The 22,958-nt window shown below is 42.8% G+C and overlaps 1 protein-coding gene across 1 annotated transcript in view; it reads right to left on the bottom strand.

Moving 5' to 3' along the window:
- nudt5 (nudix (nucleoside diphosphate linked moiety X)-type motif 5) overlaps nt 1–22,958 on the bottom strand; it is a 43,561-nt gene that overhangs the window by 2,978 nt on the left and 17,625 nt on the right. The window contains exons 5-9 of the mRNA XM_060842623.1: nt 11,723–11,830; nt 6,659–6,754; nt 1,814–1,915; nt 1,128–1,136; nt 146–199 (exon numbers count right to left, since the gene is read on the bottom strand). Coding sequence (XP_060698606.1) covers nt 146–199; nt 1,128–1,136; nt 1,814–1,915; nt 6,659–6,754; nt 11,723–11,830 — 369 coding nt within the window. The remainder of the gene's footprint in view (nt 1–145; nt 200–1,127; nt 1,137–1,813; nt 1,916–6,658; nt 6,755–11,722; nt 11,831–22,958) is intronic.

Below are 22,958 nucleotides of genomic sequence, written 5' to 3'. Positions count from 1 at the left end.
GATTTCCTCACACATCCAATCAGAAACTTCTGCCACAAGCCAATAATAAGATATTAAAAACTATACCAGTTACTGTCTGCACATTGTTACAAAACCTAAACTTCTAATCTTGAACATTTCAGCAAGAGCAGAAAAGCAATCTTACCATCAAGTTTCTTACGAAGTTCATTCATTGGAATTAAAATAACCTCAACAAACTCTGAGAAAATAAAAAAGTTTCAATCAGATGGTAATGCACTGTACAACAATTCTATTTACAGCCTCAAATAAAGAATATTGTCATTTGTGTGAACTAGAGGTGATGTTGCCAGCACTGGGAATTGTAGCTATAGGGAAAAATTGGATAGGCTGGGGCAGTTTTCTCTGAAACAGGAAAGGCTGAAGGAGATTTAATTCATATATGTGAAATTCTGAGGATTGACAGGACGTGCACACGGTTCTTGTTGGGGAGTGGTACAGTCCCCACACCTCTGGGCCAGGATATGTGGGCTCAATACAATGCAGCACAGGAACAGGCCCTTCAACCCACCAAGTCTGCATTGATTCCTAATCCTTATTTCGACCTGCTACTTATTGCCCAGGCATGTTATCTATACCTCTGTTTGCCTCATGTTCATATGTCTAGCAACATTTAAGATGTGTCTTGATAATGTATCTGCTATCACAACTTCTACCTGCTCCAGAGGGAGTATCATAGCATATCAGAACAGGTTAATTAGAAAATATCTAAATAGGACGTGACCGATTTTCCCTTGGGAAAAGAGTTCAATAACCAAGGACATAGATTTAAAGGCAGTTTACAGACAAATAGCAAGAGGTTGAGGAGAATGATATTCACTTGGAAGGTAGTGGTACTGGTTATAATTTGCTGTCTGAAAGGGTGCTTGAAGCAGAAAATCTCATCACATTAAAGAAAGATACTTGAACATACACTTGAAGTGCAATAATCTACAGGGCTATGTATCAAGAGCTGGCGCTTTTTTTGCTGGCAGAGACTTGACTAGCCAAATGACCTCCTTTGGCGCAGTAAATGTCCAAGATTTTAAATTTTGAAAGAAGAAAATGGTCCATAAGCATACTTATCCAAGTCAGGCCTCCAAGTTATTTAAATGTGAATGAAAACGTACCTCCATCATCTGAAAAGGTAAAAAAAGCAAAGTCTACTTAATCCATGTGGAAATTATGAATTTCACAAACATTCAGCATGTCTGCAGGACCCAATGCAACAAGCTCTAAACTGCAAAATAGTTAGAAACATTATAGGACAGATTAAATAGAAAAACAAAAATGATTACAACATAATCTGGACTGGAGGTTTCTGTATTCATGTACAGTATTGTTTCCTCATTTGAACCGTTTGGAAAATACCATGAATTGAACTAAACTGGTGCTTTGAGAACTCTTACCAGAGAAGGTAGTGGGTATGCATATAACCTAGACTAACATATCACTGTCCTATCAAAGGAGTAACAGTGAAGAGTTGCCAAAATCCCCTAGGGCTGCTGTTTCATCATACAGAGACAGATGACTAGTGGATAGTTTGACCCTTCTCAGGTGAGGGGCCAAACCTTGATCTCTGCTGGTACAAGAATTACCCCACATTGTTGGCAACCTTACATTGCAAATGTAAGCTGTATCTGGTCTACTTGACCTCACCCTTCATGTGAGGCGTGGTGACCTTCATGTTAAACTCATCACCAGTTGTCTCCCTCTGATGAGACAGCAGTCCTATGATCTTCTGGGACTATGGTGACTTTGCCCTGAAGCAAAGGAGTAATGCAGCGAACACTACATACGAGGCTGCCCCACTTACCCAGCCTCTGTTTCGGATGGAGGTTTTCTGAATCATCACCGTTAATATTAACAGTCACATACTGCATTGTGCAGTTGGTTAATCCGGGATCCAGGCATAAATCTGAAAGAAGTGAGGAATGAAGTTATATTAGACATTGTTAAAACTCAAGTGGAATTTCCCAACTTGCTACAGCTGTGCAAAGTACTCTTACAGATATAATTATGAATAACCTTTAAATTGCTTATAGGTGATGCAGGCTTCACAGTATACTTCTCAGTATCCCCACAGATGCTAAAACACAGCACTGAGTCCATTAAACTTGTCATATCCAGACATGATTGAACCGTGAGCAGAGGGGAAAACAAAACTGGTAGAAAGAAAGCACTGCAGATGACGGACATCAGAATTGAAGAGTGTGGAGCTGGAAAAGCACAGCCAATCAGACACATCCGAGGAGCAATAATTTTCGTTTTGAGCATAATTCGAGCTTATGCTCGAAATGTCGATTCTCCTACTCCTGCATGCTGCCTACGACTGGGAAAACAAAACTGACCAACTTGAGCAATGATTTGATAAATCCCTCTGACTTCCTATGGCAACCAAGTGCTATCTGTAGTAAGTAGTTTTGAACTCCTTCCAATCACAGTTATGGGGAAACGTGCTCATAACTGCAATTGTATGAATTTGCCATGTTCTCTTTAAAAGGATGATTTGGAGATGCCAGTGTTGGACTTGGATGTACAAAGTTAAAAAATCACACAACACCAGGTTATAGTCCGACAAGTTTAATTGGAAGCACACTAGCTTTCAGAGCGACGCTCCTTCATCAGGTGATTGTATTAAGAAGCGTTGCTCTGAAAGCTAGTGTGCTTCCAATTAAACCTGTTAGACTATAACCTGGTGTTGTGTGATTTTTAACTCTTTAAAAGACTAATTTACTGAGTTTTGAAAATATTTGTAGCTCAGGTGAAATTCTGGATGTAGGTTTGCTTGCTGAGCTGGAAGGTTCATTTTCAGATGTTTCATCACCATACTAGGTAACATCTTCAGTGAGCCTCCAGACAAAGGCTTCGTCCGGAAGCTCACTGAAGATGTTACCTAGCATGGTGACAAAACGTCTGAAAATGAACCTTCCAGCTCAGTGACCAATCCTACATCCAGGACTAATTTACTTTCTTGCCATTATAAGAAAGTATTTGTAATTGACTTAGTTAAGATGTATAGAAAAGTAAATGCAACTAAAATTTGGAAAGGATTTAACAAACGTTTGCTTTCATCTTGTTTTGTTTTATTCATTCAAAGGAGGTGGACTTTGCTGACTACTCCATCATTTATTGCCCAACCCCAATTATCCAGAGGCAGGAAAGAGTTAACCACTTTGCTGTGGGTCTGGAATCACATGTAAGGAACCCCCAGGGAAACACTACAGACTTCCTTCCCTAAACTGTTAGTGAATCAGATGGGTTTTTCCCACAATTGGCAAAGATGTCATGGTCATAATTATACTCTCTATTCCAGATTTTTATTGAGTCAGAAGAGCATCTTAGAAGCCCACAGAAACTATTATTTAGCTTTATAATGTACTGTATGGGTTATATTGAGATACAATGTTCAATTTGATAGCCACTCCACAAAAGAAAATCTCCATGTTTTGTCAAGCTGAAAAACTGATCAAAGTGCTAAGATATTGACTTAGAGTCATAGAGATGTACAGCATGGAAATAAGACCCTTCAGTCCAACCCGTCCATGCCAACCAGATATTCTAACTGAATCTAGTCCCACTCGCCAGCACCCGGCCCATATCCCTCCAAACCCTTCCTATTCATATACACATCCAAATGCCTCTTAAATGTTGCAATTGTACCAGTCTCCACCATATCCTCTGGCAGCTCATTCCATACACATACTACCCTCTGCGTGAAAAAATTGCTCCTTCGGTTTCTTTTATATCTTTCCCCTCTCACCCCAAACCTATGCCCTCTAGTTCTGGACTCCCCAACCCAAGGGAAAAGACTTTGTCTATTTATCCTATCCATGCCCATCATAATTTTGTAAACCTCTATAAGGTCACCCCTCAGCCTTCGACGCTCCAGGGAAAACAGCCCCAGCCTGTTCAGCCTCTCCCTGTAGCTCAAATCCTCCAACCCTGGCAACATCCTTGTAAATCTTTTCTGAACCCTTTCAGGTTTCACAACATCTTTCCGATAGGAAGGAGACCAGAATAGCACGCAATATTCCAACAATGGCCTAACCAATGTCCTGTACAGCCGCAACATGACCTCCCAACTCCTGTACTCAATACTCTGACCAATAAAGGAAAGCATACCAAACGCCTTCTTCACTATCCTATCTACCTGCAACTCCACTTTCAAGAAGCTATGAACCTGCATTCCAAGGTCTCTTTGTTCAGACTTGTGAAAAAAGATTAAAGAAACCTTACAGTCGAGAAAGAGAGTGATTTATAGTACTGCATCATTTATATATGCAGTTCAATTTCATGATTTAAGATGGGATAAACACAGTTTATTGCTTCTATGTAAATCAGGAAAGCTGCCTTGAGTGGGGAGTCAGAAATATTAATTTAGGACAGTTACCAAATTATACTTTAAATCAGAGTGAGAAATGTTTGGAATAATGTGAGAAATCAAGAGAGTAGATAGGCACGAGCACAGGAATTGTTCCGAATACAATTAGCTGTTACCATGGGGAGAGGAATCTGAGTGGAACAGGCTGGAGAGTGATTTCTTTGATCTTGCTCTGTTGTGATTCCAGATCCCTGCACGAATATTGCATGACATAATTTCAAGTGCATAAAGGATTACAGAGGTGCCACATTTTTTTTTTCTCATTTTAGCTGATCCCTAGGGATGGCTGCAGTTGCCCCAATAACCTTCGGTTGTGAAATGGAAGTCGTACTGCCCAGTGGGTGACAACTGTTTGTGTCCTGACCTGGAAAAGATGGGTGAAGGATGCGAGGGGGCATTGTGATCATCTGTTTTAACTTGCGCACTACTGCCATGTCTCCACATTTGTGTGTGAATGGCACTGGTGAAACTCAGTGTTATGTGAGCTTCACCCACCACAAGCTCAGGTTCAGTATTTGGAACATCATGTCAATTTGTAATCCCTCATTTAACATAATTCTTCAAAGGTCAACTGAAGTTCAACTTTCAGAAGTGGTGTGAAGGAAGTTGTGATGGTATAACTTTCCAAACATAAATATTTAATTTCTCATGTGGCATTCAGTCAAGTAACATCTGTGCCACACAGATGACAGGCAATGACCACCTCCACTAAAAGGACACCAGCCCTTGATATTCAATGGTGTTACCATCAATGAATCCCCCACTATCAATATCCTAGGGGTTACCATTGACCAGAAATTCAATTGGACTAACTGTACAAATACAATGGCTACAAGAGCTGGTCGGGGGTTAGGAATAATTAGATTAGATTACTTACAGTGTGGAAACAGGCCCTTCGGCCCAACAAGTCCACACCGACCCGCCGAAGCGCAACCAACCCATACCTCTACATTTACCCCTACCTAACACTACAGGCAATTTAGCATGGCCAGTTCACCTGACCCGCACATCTTTGGACTGTGGGAGGAAACCGGAGCACCCAGAGGAAACCCACGCAGACACGGGGAGAACGTGCAAACTCCACACAGTCGCCTGAGTCGGGAATTGAACCCAGGTCTCAGGCGCTGTGAGGCAGCAGTGCTAACCACCGTGCCGCCCCAATAATGCAGCAGGTGACTCACCTCCTGACACTATAAAGTCTTTCCATCATCAATAAGGCACAAGTCAGGAGGGTTGTGCTCCCCAGTTGCCTGGACTGGTGCAGCTCCAACAAAACACCATCCAGGGGTTGACACCACATCTACCAGCATCCACTCCCTTCACCACTGACACTCAGAGCAGCAGTGGGTACTATCTACAAGATCCACTGCAGAAATTCACCAAAGATCCTTAGGCAGCACCTTCCAAATCCACAACCTCTTCAATTTTCAAAATCAAGGCAGCAGATACATGGGAACACCAGCACCGTAAATTCCTCTCTAAGCCACCCACCATCCCAACTTGGAAATGTATTGCTGTACCTTGTGTCGCTGGATCAAAATCCTAGAATTCCCTCCGTAAGGGCATTGTGGATCAGCCTACAGTACATATACTGCAGTGGTTCAAGAAGACAGTTCACCACCACCATCTCAAGAGCTACTAGGGATGGGCAATAAATATTGGCCAAGCTAGTGACAATCATGTCTCATGAGTGTATGAAGTGAAAATTCAAATTCCAGGACCTGCCATGGTGGAGTTCAGGTGCCCAGGACATTACCTTGGTCTCTGTACTCTAACAAAAATATGACTGGGCCATTTGCTCCCCTCATTTCAGATGGCACAAGAGAGCTACAATTCAAAATTAGTGAGAGTGGGAGAGATTATATGCATTGTACATCTACCTCCACCACTCAGAAGGACAAGGGCAGCAGAAATGTGGGGATATCACCACCAGTTCACTGGGAGGATCCCTGGTATGGAGCAATTGTCTTATGAGCAAAAGCTAAACAGTTTGGGACTGTACACACTGAAGTTTATAAGAATGAGAGGAGGTCTCATTGTTCAAAATGGTCACATTGAAGACACACCATCCTGACTTGGAGACTTAGCACCATTCCTTCACCACCTCTGAGTTGAAATCCAGGCACTCCCTTTCTAATAATACTTTGGGGTTACTAAACCACTCAAACTATCGCAGTTCAAGAAGTGGCTCCTTACCACCTTCTGGAGATCAATAAATATTGGCCTAGCCATTCTCCCCCGGATCCTGTGAAAGATTTTTTTGAAAAAGAATCAAACCTGGAGTTGTTTCACTGATCTCTCCTCTGTATCCGGTTTCTTCCAAAAGCTCCCGTAAGGCAGCAACCTCTGCAGTTTCACCATCATCTATGAGACCTGAGATGGAAGCATACAAACAGTTATCATCAAAGTGAACATAAGCCCCTTAGGAAATGAATCTGGGGAGACAATTATGGGGAACTAGAAAATGGCAGAGGAGTTAAATGGATAATTTGCACCAGTCTTTACAATGGAAGGTATGTTGAACATTCCATTAATGCTAAAGAGTATGGGGCAGAAATTAAGTACCATCACCATCACTAGAAAAGCCGTACTAGACAAACTAATGTGTCTAAAGTAAGATAAGTCCCCTGGCCTTGATGACTTGCATCCGAGGATTTTAAGGAAATAGCTACAGAGGTGGTGCAATGGTTGTAATTTTCCAAAATTCCTTGGATTCTGGAGAAGTTCCAGAGGACTGGAAAGCTGCCAATGTGACACCCCTATTCAAAAGGCAGGGAAGCAAAAAACATGCAAATGTTGAGCTACTAACCTAACATCCATTGTGGAAAAATGTTGGAATCAATTACCAAGTACTAGCAGCACATCATAATCTAATCAAGCAGAATCAGCACAGTTTCATGAAAGGGAAATACTGTCTAATTTATTGGAGCTTTCTGAGGATGTCTCAACCAGAGGGGAACCAATAGATATGTCATATTTGGACTTTCAGATTGGTTCAACAAGGTGCACACAAAAGGCTACGTCATAAGATACGAACCCATTGTGTTAGAGGTAGAATATTGGCATGGATAGAGAATTAACCAATGGGCAAGGAACAGCTATTAGGGTGAAGGGATTCTTTTTCAGGTTGGCAACCTCTACATGTAGTTCCACAGGGATCAGTGCTGGGACCACAACTGTTTACAAAATATATTAATGACTTGGAGGAAGGTAGTGAATGTATTATAAACAGCATAAAAATAGGTGGAAAGGCAAGTTGCAATAAGGATACTAGCAGTTTCCAGAAATATATCGATAGGTGAAGTAATTGGGCAAAATGTTAACAAATGGAGTTTAACATGGAAAAACAAGGGCCACAAAAAAAAAACACGACCCTCTCTCCCTCGTAGCCCTACACACGGCGGTTAAAAAACACCAATTCGACTGGGAAAATACATCTATCCTGGGCCAGGCTAAGCAAAGACATGCTAGAGAATTCCTAGAGGCCTGACACTCCAACCACAACGCCATAAACAAACACACAGGTCTAGATACCATCTATCAACCCCTCAGAAAACGAACAGGAAATGACATCACCACAAACCCCATCCAGGACAAACATATAAATAGAAAGCAGGCAACAACAGCTTCGCTTCACTTGGCGGTCGCCACTGATGATGTTACCTAGCCAGGTAATGAAACATCTGGATATCAAACCTACAGCTCAGCGAGCAAACCTACACCCTAAACCTCAACCTGAGCTACAAACCTTCACAAACCTTGCAAAAATTAGGAAAGCTAATAGAATGTTACCATTTATTTAGAGAGGAATCGAACACAAATGTAGGTTTTGCTTCAGTTATACAGGGCACAGTGAAACCACTTCTGGAGCACCATGTACACTATTGGTCTCCTTATTTAAGGAAAGATTTAAGTGCAATGAAGCAATTCAGAGAAATTTTATTAGATAAGAGAAAATGTTGGACAGGCTTAGTTTGTATACCCTTGAGTTTAGAGGAGTGAGAGGGGATTTGAGTGAAACAAAAAATCCTGGATGGTGTGGGGACACTCGATAGAGTTGATGTTGAAAGCATGTTTTCATGGGTGAATCTAGGTTAGATTAGATTAGATTCCCTACAGTGTAGAAACAGGCCCTTTTCGGCTCAACCAGTTCACACTAACCCTCTGAAGAGTAACCCACCCAGACCCATTTCCCTCTGACTAATGCACCTAACACTATGGACAATTTAGCATGGCCAATTCACCTGACCTGCACATCTTTGGACTGTGGGAGGAAACTGGAGCACCTGGAGGAAACCCACACAAACACAGGGAGAATGTGCAAACTCCACACTGACAGTCACCTGAGGCTGGAATCAAACCGGGTCCCTGATGCTGTGAGGCAGCAGTGCTAATCACTGAGCCACCGTGCCGCCAGGGTCTCGAACCAGGGTCACCATCTGAAAATAAGGGGTCACCCATTTAAGACAGAAATTAGGTGTAACAATTTTTTCTCTCAGGGTTGATTGTGAGTGGTTAGAACTCTCTTCCTCAAAAGGCAGAATACTTTGAATATCCTAAAGGCAGAGGTTGACGGTTCTCGGTAAGAAGTGGGGGGGCGAGAGGTAGGAAAGACCGTAGAGTCAAGCTTACAATCAGATCAGACACGATCTGTTACAACCGAAACATCGGATTCTCCACCTCCTGATGCTGCCTGGCTTGCTGTGTTCTTCCAGCCTCCTGCCTGTCTACTCATGATCTTGTTAAATGACAAAATAGGCTCGAGGGACAAAATGGTCTATTCCTGTTCCGAGCTCATTTTTTTTTAAGTCAAGCTCTGCAAAATGTCATCCATTTTTAAAAAAAAAGACATATTGAAAGTGAGGAATATTAGTGGCGTTTAGGTGAGGATACTTTCCCACTTCAGACACTTCGAGGTCAGACAGTAATCAGATACAGAGTGAAACAACCTTCACTCTGTTCCAGTCTCCAACTAGCACCTCACTTACAATAAGGGATAGGTAAAAGACCACTGGGTCCAGTGGCTTTATTAGTGCATCATTTTTACACTTCATATTCAAGGAATCACATAGCTTTTAGAATCATTGATTCTGATATAGAAAAAGCAATTCACCATACTTGTGCCCGCTCTCCAAGCAATGATGCTCCTTAGTGCTAAATTAGGGCAAATTCCAACATTAAGTTCTGCTTAATTTACACACATTGTTAGAAAATAAAACATTCCAGCACAGTACAGGCCCTTCGGCCCTCGATGTTGCGCCATCCTGTGGAACCAATCTGAAGCCCATTTAATCTACCTATTCCATTCTTGTCCATATGCCTATCCAATGACCATTTAAATGCCTGTAAAGTTGGCAAGTGTACAACTGTTGCAGGCAGTGTGTTCCATGCCCCTACTACTCTCTGAGTAAAGAAACTACCTCTGACATTTGTTCCATATCTATCACCCCTCAATTTGAAGCTATGCCTGAACCTGCATCAGAAACTTTGAAAGAAAAAAAAGGCTTGCATTTATCAAGACTTGCCTTTCACACCACAGGATAGCCCATAACTCATAACAACTAATTAAATACTTATTGTTGTAACATAGGAAATATACTAACCAGTGTGCACACACCAAGGGCCGAACCAGTAGTAAAGTGATGATGATAATAATAATTGTTTTGCGATATTAATTGAGGGATAAATAATTCAAAGTTTGAGAGAAGATTTGTAGCTCGGGTGCTCGTTGTTGTAGTTCTGTTCGCCGAGCTGGGAATTTGTGTTGCAGACGTTTCGTCCCCTGTCTAGGTGACATCCTCAGTGCTTGGGAGCCTCCTGTGAAGCACTTCTGTGATCTTTCCTCTGGCATTTGTAGTGGTTTGATTCAAACCAGAAGCGGCAGATTCAAACCACTACAAATGCCGGAGGAAAGACGTCACCAAGACAGGGGACGAAACATCTGCAACACAAACTCCCAGCTCAGCGAGCAGAACCACAACAACAGGGATAAATTAATGGCTGGGGGACCAGGAGTAAACATCCCTTTCTTCTTCAAAATAAGACCATGAGGTATTATACAAATTACAGCAGGCAAAACAGGACATCAGTTTGATGTTTCATCTGAATGATGGCACTAATTACCATGCAGATCACCCTCAGTACTGCACTGGAGTTACAGCCCAGACTGTGTTCAATTCCCGGGGTGGCATTCGAACCCAAGTGTGACCAAGTGAGCCACAACAGGCACTCTGGGAACAACATGGCAGTCTTCCATCACCCATGCTAGAAAAGGAGTCAACAGAACTTGGAAACAAAGTGTAGGAAAAAGAAAATCTTCTGTTCCAAGTAGCAAGTGGATTAGTGCGCAGTATTTGTCCCATTATGTACAAGAGAAGTTGGAGGCAGTCCAGAGAAGGCTCATTAGGTTAATGCCAGGTATTGAGGAGTTATCTAATGAGTGATTAAGTTAGGACTGTATTCATTGGAATGTAGAAGATTGAGAGGAGACCCTAATGAAACATACAGGATTATTAGGAGACTTGACAGGATAGACATGGAAAAATGGTTTCCCTTTGTGGGACAGTCTAGGACTAGATGGAATAATTTCAAAGTAAGGGTCCCATTTAAGACAGAGATGAGGAGTAATTTCTCTCAGAGGGTAGTAAATCTGTGGTGTTCTTTACTGCAGTGGGGTGTCAAGGCTTAAGTACAGGTACACAATCCTTTATCCAAAACCCTCAAGGCCAGCTGGTTTTTGGAATTTGGAATTTTTCAGATTTCAGAATAAGTGACAGTTTCATGGTGAAATTAAAAAAAAACTTACCAAAGAGCAGGCACATCTGTGAATACCACAATCACAGACAGAATTGATGCCTGCCAGTACTGGGCCACGCCGCCACATCTTGCCTGAGTGACATGGATCAAGTAGCTATGGAGTTGGGTTTACTGTTTACATGCCAAATAAGCTTGTTGTGGAGAAAACAACTTCACAAAAGAAACTTGGGACTTCAGAACTTTTTTGGATTGCGGATAAAGGACTGTGTACCTGTATATTCAAGACTGAGATAGACAGATTTTTAATTAGTAAGGGAATCGAGTATTATAGGGATGAGGGAGGAAGGTGGAATTGACGATTATTAGATCAGTTGTGATCTCATGGAACGGTGGAGAAGACTAGATGGGCCAAATGGCCTAGCTTTTGCTCCAATATGACCCAAGTGTAATAACATTTACAGGAATTTCGGAAAGACATGATGATATTTGAAACTTTTTATATCATTCCTGCACAGTCTCCTCATAACCATTGTTGTTAAATCAAAATAACGATGAGTATGTTCAAATGAACATGTAGTACATCACCTGCTGGCAATTCGAGACAGTAGCATCCCATTGGTGGCCTGAACTGTTTCACCATAATCAAACAGTCATAATGCAGAGTCTTTTTTAGCACGGCGAGTACAGCCACTCCTAAAGGTTCAGAGAAAACAAAAACATGTTATCAGTTGAAAGCTGAAATTGAAAGAGCATAACAAAAGGAGCAGGAGTAGGCCATTCAGCCCATCAAGCCATCCAATATGATCATGGCTGATCTTCTCCATCAATTCCCTTTATATTGATTGATTCCCAAATCCTTGGAATTCAAGAGTCCACCAATCCTGATGTTGAATATAACCAATCCTTGATTATCTGTAGCTCTCTATGGTACAGAATACCAAAGACTCAAAACTGTCTGAACATTGACATTTTTCATCCCAATCTTACAACAATCACCCTCTCATGCTGCATCCATGAACCCTCATGCAATTCTCCACTGTCAGCAGAAGCAACATTTCTGCACCTCCTTGTCAAACCCTCTCAGGATGTTGCATGAAATCATCTCTCACTCTTCTAAACTCTAGACAGTACAGGGCAATTTTACTCAGACTGACATTATCCCCCAGATATTGCTGTAAGAACAATGCCAGATGCATTAGCATACATGATCAATTCAGTGCCTTTCAGCTAACTACAAGCTTCTGCTCTCTCAAATTAATAGTCTTTTCAGATATTACATTTATTCATAAATGGAATGTAAGGCTGTTTTAAGAAAGTTTTACCTCAATCACAACAGACTGGTGACCGCACAGACAACTATTTTTATTTTCAAGGCCCATGCAGCACTCCATAAGAACTAGGAGTGGAAGTAGACCATTCAGCTCATTGAATGGCAGAGCAAGTTCAACGTGATCACAGTTGAGTTTGGGTTTCAACTTCACTTTCCTGATCACTGTCCACATCTCTCAATTTCCTGAAAATTCTGTCTCTCCCAGTCTTCAGTGTATACAAGGATAAGTGACCATAACCCTCTGGGGTAGAGAATTCCAAAGATTCACACCATATGAGCAAAGAAATTTCTCATCTCAGTACTAAAATGACTGGCCCCTTTGCCCAAGACTCTGGTCAAAGTTTTAGATTTGTCCAGCAGCAGAAACAATCTCGCAGAATCTATCCTGTCAAACATCTTCAGTATTCTGAAGGCTTCACTGAGATTGGTGCTTAGAGAAATCAGAGACAATGAATATAGACCCAATTTACTCAAGCTCTCATCATAGGTCACTCCCTCATCCCAAGGCCCAATTTGGTGAACCTCACTTCCAAGGCAAATATATCCTTCTGAAAATGTGACGACCAAAACTGCACATAATTCTCAGGATCTGGGCATAGCAACCTCTGTACAATTGCAGCAAGACTTTTTTAAAAAAATAATATATTGAATATATTTTTATTAAGAAAAAATAGATTTTTAAATATTACAACAAATACAAAACAATGCAATTCAAAACAGTACAAAAATAGTACAAAACTAAACCCAAATAATAAAAAATTCCCCAGCCCGCCCTCCTTACGAATGTATAAACATATATAGAGAAGTATAAAATTAAAACAAAACCCCAAACTAGCTATTTAACTAAATAAATAAATATCTAACAACAAACAAATAAATAGTAATAACTCAGCCCAGCCAAACAAAACACTCATTCACAGTTCCTCCTCCCTGGATATTGGACTCATGAAACACAACCATTATAGCTATATAAAAGCCCTTGTTAGTGTGGGCAGATAAGTCGGTGTCCAGGTATTTCAAAAAGGGTTGCCATGTCTTGTAAAAATTCTCAGTTTTATGGTGTACTATATTTGTGAGAAAATCCAGGGGAATATGCTCCATAACAATCTTTCGCCAACCCGACAGGCCTGGGGGGTTTTCAGATATCCAACCTAGCAAGATATTCTTCCTTGCACAGAACATAAGAATATTGAAAAGTTTTTTCTTATGCACGTTTGCAGGAAATACAATGGGTAGGCCCAAAAGGAGCGAAATAGGGTCCTTCTCCACTGCACCCACCACAGCACTCCAATATGTTTGAAGCCTGTCACAAGACCAAAGACAATGGGTAAGAGTGCCCGTGCAGACCTTGCACTTGGGACAGGCTGAAGATATCCCTGGTTTAAATTTTGACAAACGGTCTGGGGCTAGGTGGACCCTGTGGAGAATCTTCAACTGTAAAGCATGGGTTCTATTGCAAATTGATACCTTCCTTGCATTCTCCCAAATATCCTCCCATGCCTCTGAAGAAACTTCAACACCCAGCTCTCTTTCCCACATCTTGCAGAGTCAATCAGACTCATCTAAGGTGGCACCCCCCAATTGGTGATATAAATTACTGACAGAGTGTACTCTTAGCCCTTAATACCCCTCTTTCTTGTCAGATTTGTAGGGATCAGTCAAAAGTGTGGTCTTTTTTTGAATGAAATCCCGAACATGAAAAAAAATGAAAGAGGTTTCAGGAATAAAAGGATGACTAGGGTAGGTATCGGTCCAGTCAAGGATAGTAGTGGGAAGTTGTGCGTGGATGCGGAGGAGATTGGTGAGACACTAAATCAATACTTTTCGTCAGTATTCACTCAGGAACGGGACTCTGTTGCTGGTGTGAATATTGAGTCACAAGTGATTAGAATGGATGGCCTTGAAGTATGTAGGGAGGAGATTTTGGGAATACTGGAAAGGATGAAAATAGATAAGTCTCCTGGGCCTGATGGCATTTACCCTAGGATCCTCTGGGAAGCTAGGGAGGAGATAGCAGAGCCATTGGCCTTGATTTTTATGTCGTCATTGTCAACGGGAATAGTACCAGAAGACTGGAGGATAGCAAATGTGGTCCCCTTGTTCAAGAAACCTCCTCTGCACTCGTTCCAATGCCTCCACATCCTTCCTATAGTATGGCGACCAAAACTGCACACAATACTCCAGATGAGGCCGCACCAGAGTCTTATACAACTGCAACATGACCTCAGGACTCCGGAACTCAATTCCTCTACCAATAAAGCCCAGTACACCATATGCCTTCCTCACAGCACTATTTACCTGGGTGGCAACTTTCAGAGATCTGTGTACATGGACACCAAGATCCCTCTGCTCATCCACACTACCAAGTAGCCTACCATTAGCCCAGTAACTATAGGCCAGTGAGTCTCACTTCTGTTGTGGGCAAAGTCTTAGAGAGAATTGTAAGGGATAAGATTTATGAACATCTGGATAGGAATAATGTGATCAAGGATAGTCAGCATGGTTTTGTGAAGGGCAGGTCGTGCCTCACAAACCTTATTGAGTTCTTTGAGAAGGTGACTAAGGAGGTGGATGAGGGTAAAGCAGTAGATGTGGTGTATATGGATTTTAGCAAGGCGTTCGATAAGGTACCCCATGGTAGGCTAATGCAAAAACTACGGAGGTATGGCATTGAGGGTGCATTAGAGGTTTGGATTAGGAATTGGCTGGCTGGAAGGAGACAGAGGGTAGTAGTTGATGGACTAGGTTCATCTTGGAGTGCAGTTACTAGCGGTGTACCACAGGGATCTGTTTTGGGACCGTTGCTGTTTGTCATCTTTATAAATGATCTAGAGGAGGGGCTTGAAAGCTGGGTGAGCAAGTTTGCGGATGACACAAAGGTCGGTGGAGTTGTGGACAGTGAAGAAGGATGTGGCAGGTTACAGCGGGATATAGATAGGTTGCAGAGCTGGGCAGAAAGGTGGCAGATGGAATTCAATGTAGCTAAGTGTGAAGTCATTCACTTTGGTAGGAGTAACAAGAAGATGGATTACTGGGCTAATGGTAGGCTACTTGGGAGTGTGGATGAGCAGAGGGATCTTGGTGTCCATGTACACAGATCTCTGAAAGTTGCCACCCAGGTAAATAGTGCTGTGAGGAAGGCATATGGTGTACTGGGCTTTATTGGTAGAGGAATTGAGTTCCGGAGTCCTGAGGTCATGTTGCAGTTGTATAAGACTCTGGTGCGGCCTCATCTGGAGTATTGTGTGCAGTTTTGGTTGCCATACTATAGGAAGGATGTGGAGGCATTGGAACGAGTGCAGAGGTGGTTTACCAGGATGTTGCCTGGCATGGTAGGAAGATCGTATGAGGAAAGGCTGAGGCACTTGGGCCTGTTCTCATTAGAGAAAAGAAGGTTGAGGGGAGATTTGATAGAGATGTATAAGATGATTAGGGGTTTAGATAGGGTAGACACTGAGAACCTTTTACCGCTAATGGAGTTAGCTGTTACTAGGGGACACAGCTTTAAATTAAGGGGTGGTAGGTATAGGACAGATGTTAGGGGTAGATTCTTTATGCAGCGGGTTGAGTGTTCATGGAATGCCCTACCAGTAGCAGTGGTGAACTCTCCCTCTTTATGGTCATTTAAGCAGGCATTGGATAGGCATATGGAAGTTATTGGGCTAGTAGGTTAGGTAGGATTTGGTCGGTGCAACATCGAGGGCCGAAGGGCCTGTACTGCGCTGTATTTTTCTATGTTCTATGTTCTATATAGGTCTCTATTAGGTAACTCATACTTCCGTACGAACTGATCAAAGGACGTTATTATATCTCCCTCAAATAATCACCCATGCAAGATATACCCCTAGCTGCCCAACGTTTAAATCCTGAATCTATCATACCCAGTTGAAAACCCGGCATACCCACTAAAGATGTAAACAAAGATGTTTTGCCAATATTGCCTTCCCTCGCCGAATTGCCCTCCATGCTTTAACAGTATTGATGACTATTGGGTTATGGCAATATTCCCTAACTGTCCTCACCTTGCCCAAAAACAGCAAACTGGTAAGAGGGCACCTTGCCTGGGAGGCTTCAATATCTAGCCATATTGAAACAGGGTGCCCACAAACCCAATCACTCACGTAGGTCAAAAGCGAGCTTAATTGGTCATTTTTAATGTCCGGAAGGTCTACTCCCCCCAATCTGTGAGGCAACTGCAGTTTGGCTAATTTAATGAGGGGCCGTTTATGGTGCCAGATAAAGGAGCTGAACCAACCGTTCAGTCTCCTGAGTGTTTGTTTATTGAAAATCAGGGGGAGCATCCGTATAGGGTATAGCAAACGAGGGAGAATATTCATCTTAATAAGCGCTATCCGACCCAACCATGAGACTGGAAGTGCCTCCCATCTTTGGAGATCTTGTTTAATTTTTTCAAATAATTGAGTAAAATTGGCTTTGACCAGCCAATCCAGAACTGGAGTAATGAATATGCCCAAGTACACAAAACCTCCCTGTGACCACCTAAATGGGAATCTAGAGTCACTCTCGAGAGCCAACCACCCATAGGCATAGCCTCTGATTTAGCAAAATTAATCTTATACCCTGAAAAAGCGCCAAACGCGTGAATGCATTGTATCAGGCAAGGCACTGAAACTGCTGGATTTGTCAAGAAAATTAGAACATCGTCTGCATACAGCGAGATCTTATGTAATTTTGACCCCACTTCTGGAGCTGATATATTGAGATCCCCATGAATGGCCTCTGCCAACAGTTCAATCACCAACGTAAAAAGTAATGGTGAAAGGGGACAGCCCTGCCGGCTGCCCCTAGAAATATTAAAATTGCTTGATCGTACCCCGTTGGTAATGACCACAGCGAGAGGTACACTGTAGAGAACCTTTACCCATCTTATGGGAACTTCGCCCAGACCAAACCAGTCTAGAGTATAGAAAAGGTACGGCCACTCAACTCTGTCAAATGCCTCTCTGCATCTAAAGAAATCACCAATCCCTGGATTGACTGCTGTTGGCATGCTTGAATTACGTTAAGCAGCCTCCTAACATTATTAGAGGATCTGCGACCCTTTATGAAGCCCGTCTGATCCTCTTTAATAATAGAGGGTAACACAGTCTCCAGCCTTAACACGAGAGACTTAGGGAGGATCTTAAAGTCCACATTTAAGAGCGAGATGGGCCTGTATGAAGCACAGTCTTCCGGATCCTTCCCTTTTTTAAGGATAAGTGAAATATTGGCCTCTCTCAGAGATGGTGGGAGACAATCATGACTGTATGAATCATTCAACATATTCAGCATCGGGCCTGACAGTATACTTACAGATTCCTTATAGAATTCGCTGAGAAGTCCATCAGGACCGGGCGCCTTTCCACTCTGAAGCTGCCTCACAGCTTCCTGCACTTCTTGCTCTGATAATGGGGCATTGAGAAAGGACTGTTGTTCGGGAGTCATACCCGGGAGCTTCAGATCTCAAAAAGGATTCCATTTTGGCTTGCCCCTCCTCACAATTCTCAGACTGATATAATTTAGAGTAGAATCTCTGGAACGCCACATTAATCTTATTAGAATCACATGTTAGGTTCCTAGACCCTTCCCTAATCGCTGTAATGGTTTGTGGGGCACTTCTCTTTCTGGCAAGGTATGCTAAGTATTTGCCTAGCTTGTCACCATGCTCGTATAACCTTTGCTTTGCAAAAGCCAGCTCGTTCTTTGCCGTGTGCGTGAGCACAGAATTTAGTGCAGACCGCAGTGCCGTAATCCTCTGTAGTTTGACCAACGAGGGGCTGTCAAAATAGGCTTTCTCGGCTGCCTTCAACGAGACTTTGCTGCTCATCCTTCTGCCACATCCTACTGGTGGAATATGAAATAACTAACCGCCGGCATAAGCTTTGTCTGTTTCCCAGAGAATGGATGAGCTATCAACCGAGCCTATGTTGATGTCTAGGAATGCCCGAAATTCCCTAGAGAAATACTCCACAAACTTACTGTCCATGAGAATAAAGGGGTCCATTTGCCAGTACCATTTGAATCCACTGTAACATCCTTAATTTTAACCATGAGGTACACTGGAGCATGATCAGAGATGGCAATATTACCAATCGTACAGGATGCCACCAGATCCAGGGTTACTGCAGGGGTCAGAAAAGAAATCAATCCTCGTGTGACATCTGTGCGGATTGGAGAAAAACGTGAAATCCCTACTTGTAGGGTGGAGACACCTCCAGACATCCACCAACCCTAATTCCCCACACAAACCCAATAACTGTTTAGTTTGTGCAGAGGGTATCAAGGAACTTTTAGGCAACCTGTCTACTGTGGGGTCCATGAGGCAGTTAAAATATCCCCCTATAACGATGTGCCAAGACTTGAGACTTATCAATTTAGAAAAAGCATCTACCAAGAATTTAAGAGGGTGAGCTGGGGGACAATAAACATTTAAAATACCATATTCTTCCCCATTTATCAAGGCTTTAAGAATTACAAATCTCCCGTATATGTCTTTAACACATTCCAACAATTTAAATCAGAGATTTTCCCTTACCAATATAGCCACTCCCCTACTTCTAGTATTAAATGATGAAAAATAAACTCAGTCAAAGCCATTCTGCTGTAATTTCAGATGCTCCTTGTCATCCAAATGTATCTCCTGTAACAAAGCAATATCCACTTTCTCCTTTCTAAGACTCAAGAGTATCTTCTTCCTCTTAAATCGGTGAGTGACTTCCCTTGATATTCCAGGTTCACCATTTAATCAAATCATTAGCCATAATCTTCTGCAATTACATTTAACTTCCAAAGTGGAGGAACCCGAACCACAAATTGCTGAGCCTTAGTGTCGCATGGTCCACCAAATATAAAAACTACATAAACTAAAATCACTACATTTAACAAACATACAAAATTATTAAAAATAAAAAACAACAAAAACCAGAAAACAAAACCAACATATAAAGCGCCAATAGCGCTGAGTAGGGAAACTCAAGCCCTGCCCGGAGGGGGCAACTACCCGTCCTGAATTGCCCATAAATAGGCACCTAACCATCTCAACCATCTTCACTTCTCCCAGCTAGAGCTGCATTGCAAGCACAAGCTAAAAAGAATAAACACCCCCTAGAATATCAATTTGAATGAAAAAAAACATTTATTAAAAAAAAGGGAATAAATACCCCACCCATCAAAGTTTGGGAGAAGATTTGTAGCTCGGGTGCTTGTTGTTGTGGTTCTGTTCACCGAGCTGGGAGTTTTTGTTGCAAACGTTTCGTCCCCTTTCTAGGTGACATCCTCAGTGCTTGGGAGCCTCCTGTGAAGCGCTTCTGTCATGTTTCCTTCAGCATTTATAGTGGCTTGTCTCTGCCGCGTCCGGTTGTCAGTTGCTGTCCGCTGCAGTGGCCGGTATATTGGGTCCAGGTCGATGTGTTTGTGATAGAATCACTGGATGAGTGCCATGCCTCTAGGAATTCCCTGGCTGTTCTCTGTTTGGCTTGCGCTATAATAGTAGTGTTGTCCCAGTCGAATTTATGTTGTTTGTCATCTGTATGTGTGGCTATTAAGGATAGCTGGTCGTGTCGTTTCGTGGCTAGTTGTTGTTCGTGGATGCGGGTTGTTAGCTGTCTTCCTGTTTGTCCTATGTAGTGTTTTGTGCAGTCCTTACATGGGATTTTGTACACTACGTTGGTTTTGCTCATGCTGGGTATCGGGTCCTTTGTCCTGGTGAGTTGTTGTCTGAGAGTAGCTGTTGGTTTGTGTGCTGTTATGAGTCCTAGTGGTCGCAGTAGTCTGGCTGTCAGTTCGGAAATGCTCCTGATGTATGGTAGTGTGGGTAGTCCTTTGGGTTGCGGCATATCCTCGTTCCGTTGTCTTTCCCTTAGGCATCTGTTGATGAAATTGCGTGGGTATCCGTTTTTGGTGAATACCTTGTGTAGGTGTTCTTCTTCCTCTTTTTGCAGTTCTGGTGTACTGCAGTGTGTTGTGGCACTTTTGAATAGTGTCCTGATGCAACTTTGTTTGTGTGTGTTGGGGTGGTTGCTTTCGTAGTTCAGGACTTGGTCTGTGTGTGTGGCTTTCCTGTGTACCTTCGTGGTGAATTCTCCGTTCGGTGTTCTCTGTACCATCACGTCTAGGAATGGGAGTTGGTTGTCCTTTTCTTCCTCTCTCGTGAATCGGATTCCTGTGAGTGTGACGTTGATGATCCGGTGTGTTTTCTCTATTTCTGTGTTTTTAATGATTACAAAGGTGTCATCCACATATCTGACCCAGAGTTTTGGTTGTATTTGCGGTAAGACTGTTTGTTCTAACCTTTGCATTACTGCTTCTGCTATGAGTCCAGAGATGGGTGAGCCCATGGGTGTTCCGTTGATTTGTTCGTATATCTGGTTGTTGAATGTGAAGTGTGTTGTGAGGCACAGGTCCAGTAGTTTGAGTGTGCCGTCTTTGTTAATAGGTTCAACGTCCTGTTGTCTGGTCTGTATGTCCAGCAGGTTGGATATTGTTTCTCTGGCTAGGGTTTTGTCGATAGAGGTGAACAGTGCCGTTACATCGAATGAGACCATGGTTTCTTCCTTGTCTATGTGTATATTTCTGATGATGTCCAGGAATTCTTGTGTTGACTGTATAGTGTGTCTGGATCCGCTGATCAGGTGTTTCAGTTTCTGCTGTAGCTCTTTAGCCAGTTTGTGTGATGGTGTCCCTGGTAGTGATACTATGGGTCTGAGTGGGATGTCTGGTTTGTGTACTTTAGGTAGCCCATAGAATCTGGGGGTGTTATTGCTAACACTACATAGGACAAACAGGAAGATAGCTAACAACCCGCATTCACGAACACCAACTAGCCACGAAACGACACGACCAGCTATCCTTAGTAGCCACACACACAGATGACAAACAACATGAATTCGAGTGGGACAACACTACTATTATAGCGCAAGCTAAACAGAGAACAGCCAGGGAATTCCTAGAGGCATGGCACTCATCCACAGATTCTATCATAAACACATCGACTTGGACCCAATATACCGGCCACTGCAGCGGACAGCAACGGACAACCGGAAGTGGCAGAGACAAGCCACTATAAATGCTGAAGGAAACATGACAGAAGCGCTTCACAGGAGGCTCCCAAGCACTGAGGATGTCACCTAGAAAGGGGACGAAACGTTTGCAACAAAAACTCGAACAGAACCACAACACACCTTTGGTACGTCCCAACTTCGAAATTTAAAATGTACACCTTAACCACCGGCAGACACAGTTTGAACCAAATTATTATCAATAGAGAAAAAAAAGGGGGAAAAACAAAGCTCCAACCAGATTTCCTCCATTTCTTTTACAGAATGATAAACGCATACCTAAGAAACAATATTTATACATACTACAATTGTTTAAATTAGGTTAGTTTGTCCACAAAGTCTCTTGCCTTCTCCGATGTGTCAAAGAGATGCATGGATCCATCTAAGGTGATCCAAAGCACTGCTGGGTATCTCAGGGAGTACTGAAGCCCAAGCTCCTTCAGTCTTCTCTTGACACCATCATATGATTTTCGTTTCTGGATCACCACCGCTGAAAAGTCCTGAAAAAACAGGATCTCAGACCCCTCGTAAATTACGGCCTTTGGATCCTTCCCCTGGAGTCTGGAAGCCTCCATGACTCTCTCCTTATCCCGGTAATGTTGGAACCGCACCAGGAAAGGACGAGGGCGTTGACCCAGACCCAACCTCCGCGCAGTGACCCGGTGAGCCCTCTCTATCTCCAATCCTCTCATGCCAGTCTCCAAGTCAAGGAATTTCAGAAGCCAATCTTCAACAAATTCCGCAGGCCGCTCACCTTCCTTACCCTCAGGCAGACCAATGCTTCGAATGTTTTTTCTCCTGCCCGTTTTCAAGATCATCCACTTGGTCACGCAAATTACAAACCTGCGTCTTCAGGGCTTGGATCTCATCCTTGAATGAACTAGCATCAGCTTCCACCACTGTGACCCTGTGCTCCATCTCATCCGTCCTCTTCTCCAGGTCTCCCAGCTGCTGCTCATGCTTCTGCAGCATGAGAGAGACTGGAGCCAGCTTATCTTCAATCTGTTTCCCCAACATCTCGTGAGATTTTGAGAGCTGGTTCACCAGGTCCTGGAGAGTAATCTACCCTGAGGCTGTTGCAGGCTGAGCTGCAGGCCCGGCCTCGGATGCTCCTCCTCCCTTTTTAGGCATTTCTGGACAGCTGAAAATACAGGTATGTCAATTTTTAAATGTTTCTTGGGGCTCCACAATCTTTCCAACGCCCCAAGAAATCCTGATGACCTGGGTTGGGCGGGTTAAAGGACCATCCTGCTCCTGCTGCAACACGAAACTCTGCAGTGTGATCTTCTCAGATCGCCGCCATCTTAGATTCCCCCGTAGCAAGACTTCTTGAGTCATATACTCTAATCCCCAGACTGGCATTTATTTTAAACAAAAAGAGTGAAAGGTGGCAACAACTAAGTTTTCATCTGGGATCAGCTTTAAACTACAGTCT

The sequence above is a fragment of the Hemiscyllium ocellatum genome, chromosome 23 (assembly GCF_020745735.1).
Source record: "Hemiscyllium ocellatum isolate sHemOce1 chromosome 23, sHemOce1.pat.X.cur, whole genome shotgun sequence".
In the NCBI taxonomy this organism is placed as follows: Eukaryota; Metazoa; Chordata; class Chondrichthyes; order Orectolobiformes; family Hemiscylliidae; genus Hemiscyllium; species Hemiscyllium ocellatum.
Note: the sequence above shows the minus strand (reverse complement) of the source record. Positions and strands in the feature narration are given on the sequence as shown.